The sequence below is a fragment of the Poecilia latipinna genome, unplaced genomic scaffold, assembly GCF_001443285.1.
Source record: "Poecilia latipinna isolate Pla-1442-1.1 unplaced genomic scaffold, P_latipinna-1.0 Scaffold1803, whole genome shotgun sequence".
Lineage (NCBI taxonomy): Eukaryota > Metazoa > Chordata > Actinopteri > Cyprinodontiformes > Poeciliidae > Poecilia > Poecilia latipinna.
This window is the reverse complement of record NW_015114419.1, coordinates 65,171-68,215: the sequence shown is the minus strand read 5'-3', so window position 1 is coordinate 68,215 and position 3,045 is coordinate 65,171. Positions and strand designations below refer to the sequence as shown.

At 47.9% G+C, this 3,045-nt stretch overlaps 1 protein-coding gene across 1 annotated transcript in view; it reads right to left on the bottom strand.

Moving 5' to 3' along the window:
• Positions 1-2: 2 nt before the first annotated feature.
• LOC106934410 (zinc finger and BTB domain-containing protein 26-like) overlaps positions 3-3,045 on the bottom strand; it is a gene marked incomplete at its 3' end in the record, with an annotated part of 7,406 nt that continues 4,363 nt past the window's right edge. Inside the window, exon 2 of the mRNA XM_015014290.1 lies at positions 3-552. Within this exon, the coding sequence (XP_014869776.1) occupies positions 3-521 (519 nt within the window). The remainder of the gene's footprint in view (positions 553-3,045) is intronic.

The window sequence follows — 3,045 nt, the reverse complement described above, 5'->3', positions numbered from 1 at the left end:
TCCTCCTCCTCTCCCTCAGGTACAATCCGCACCTGAGACCGCTCCTGCTCCCTTTGAGCCTGGGAGGACGGACCCTCGTCTCCCTTTTCCCTCCGCAGGTCCAGATCCACCTCCAGCTGGCGTGAGGCCTGAGGTTTGATGAACTTGTTGAGGGCTTGGGTGCACTGCTCCACGATGTGGCCCATTTGGAGGAAGCTGGCCACCGTCAGGTAATGCACGAGCTCCAGCTCAGGAAACTCCAGCTGGCCGGTGTAGCAGGAGAGCAGCAGCTGCCGGCCAACTTCCGCCTCCTGAATCATGGAGATCTGGACCTCCCTGGAGTCCTGCTGCAGGATGAACTGGTCTCTCAGGAAAGACGAGCCGGCAGCAAACACCACTTTATGGCCGGGGACCTCCAGCTGGTTGATGCGAACGACGACGTCGCAGAAGCGTCTCTGGTGTCGGAGAAGGTTCATCTTCTGCAGCATGGAGTCCCCAAACGTGGCGAATCGGAACTGCAGGATCACCTGGTTCTGGGCCATAGTGGACCACTGGGCAGCCGCAGCAGCACACCTGGCCAGGACAGATTCAAACAGAGAATCAGCCCCACAATGACACTACTGTTGACAACAGTTACTATGTCACACTGCAGTCTCAGAGGACTGTTTTCCATCATAGAAGACACCATGTTTGTCTAAGCTAATTAATTTGGCTAAACATACATTTATTAGCTAACAAATGTCGCTAAATGTACATTTACATTTTATTGGAGAGGAGGGTCCGTCGGAGAGTCGAACCTCGGATTCAGGAAGACAGTGTGGTTTTCGTCCTGGTCGTGGTCCTAGACCAGCTCTACACCCTCAGCAGGGTCCTGGAGGGGGCATGGGAGTTTGTCCAACCAGTCTACATGTGTTTTGTGGACTTGGAGAAGGCGTTCGACCGTGTCCCCAGGGGGGCCTTGTGGGGGGTTCTCCGGGAGTATAGGGTACAGGGCCCTTTGATACTGGCTGTCAGGTCCCTGTATGACCGGTGTCAGAGTCTGGTCCGCATTGCCGGCAGTAAGTCGGGCTCGTTTCCGGTGAGAGTTGGACTCCGCCAAGGCTGCCCTTTGTCACCGATTCTGTTCATTACTTTCATGGACAGAATTTCTAGGCGCAGCCGAGGTGTTGAGGGGATCCGTTTTGGTGGCCTTAGGATCGCATCTCTGCTTTTTGTGGATGATGTGGTCCTGTTGGCTTCATCAGATTGTGATCTGCAGCTCTCGCTGGAGCGGTTCGCAGCCGAGTGTGAAGCAGCCGGGATGAGGATCAGTGCCTCCAAATCCGAGGCCATGGTCTTGAGCCGGAAAAGGGCAGAGTGCCTTCTCCGGGGCAGGGGGGTGTCGTCCTGCCTCAAGTGGAGGAGTTTAAGTATCTGGGGATCTTGTTCACGAATGGGGGAAGGAGGGAGCGGGAGATCGACAGGCGGATTGGGGCAGCGTCTGCCGTGAAACGGGCGCTGTACCGGTCCGTCGTGGTGAAGAGAGAGCTGAGTCAAAAAGCAAAGCTCTCGATTTACCGGTCGATCTACGTTCCCACCTTCATCTATGGTCATGATCTTTGGGTCATGACCGAAAATCACGGATACAAGCAGCCAAAATGGGTTTCCGAAGCGATAAAAGCTGGGTAGCTCTTGCATTGCTACAAAATGGAGCCATGTTTCCTTCAGCCCATTGGCGGCAATGTTGACACCTTGAGATGCCATGAGACCTAAATCCTGAACATCATGGCATGGAGTGCATCCCAGTTTTCCATGTCTGGCATATAAACATTCATTTTAGCTTTTAAACTGGTTATATTGATTATGTGTCCAAACAAATCAGTAGCCTAGCATCATGACCTGTTTGTTCTGAAGATCCTGCAGCTTCCACTTCATCTTCCTAACATGGCGCCTCCTCATCCCGACTCTCATACTGACAGGAGGAACCACAGAGCTCTGTTAGGTTAAAGCAAATCTTCTGAAGTTGGGATATTTTTCCTCCAACAGGTTCCAGAGGAATCACCTCAAACCAGATGGTGGACTGGATTTTATTTCACTGTCATTTGGGAATGATAGAGCCTCATTTTCAACAGTGGAGCTATTAAGGCTGAAAAAGGTTATCATTTTGGAGAACGTCTCATCAACATCAATATTTCCACTAAATAAAAGGCAAAAAAAATTTGTTTGATAAAGGAAAAGCCTCTCAGACTCTGAGCCCGACAACACCAAACTATTTTTATATTAGACAATTAATTTAATTTCACATAATTATCGCGGTAGAAGCCATTGGTAATGAAACATATTTGCCGTGTTTGATGTTTGTTGTGAATGACGTATACTCACAGACTAACAAGATAATTAGTCCAAGTTTGTCGTTTATTGAACGTTCAGAAATTACAGCGGCTGTAATGAGGTAAAACAACTTGAACAGGTGATCAACTCTAAACCACTCGCACATTTTTATTCTCCGTCACACCCGTTCCCATGGCAACCTCCTGCGCTCCACAAACAGACCAGAGATTACGTTAAAAACATAACATTCAGTCCGTTACGATATCAGGTTTTCAGGCTTGATATTTATTTTGTGATCATTAATAAGCGCTCCCTGAATACAGCGGTGGTTGATTAGTTAATTTTAAAATCCTGCTCTGCTAGTTATTTAGGTAATGGAACCGTAACGCACAGAATTCCGCAACACCTTGTTGAAACAATTATCACTGAGATTATTATTGTTGTTGGGTCATTAATTTCAACACGTTTGGATGATTTTTTTGTTTGTTTGTTTGTTCTTTAATAAAGTAACGAACGTTTTAAGCCAGTCAGAGGACGTGCTGGACTCAGCGTCCTGGCGGCGTTCAGTTTGTCACCTGATGCCGAGATCGACTCAAAACCTTTCGCGATCGACGTGTTGCACTGTAGTAAAGCAGTAAGAGTTCAGAAACAATATGAAACGGGAAAAAAGTTATTTATTAACTGATTAAGTCGTGTTTTAGATTGTTCTTGAAAAACTAATCAGTCACGGCTGATTAGTACCCACCTTCTTTCACC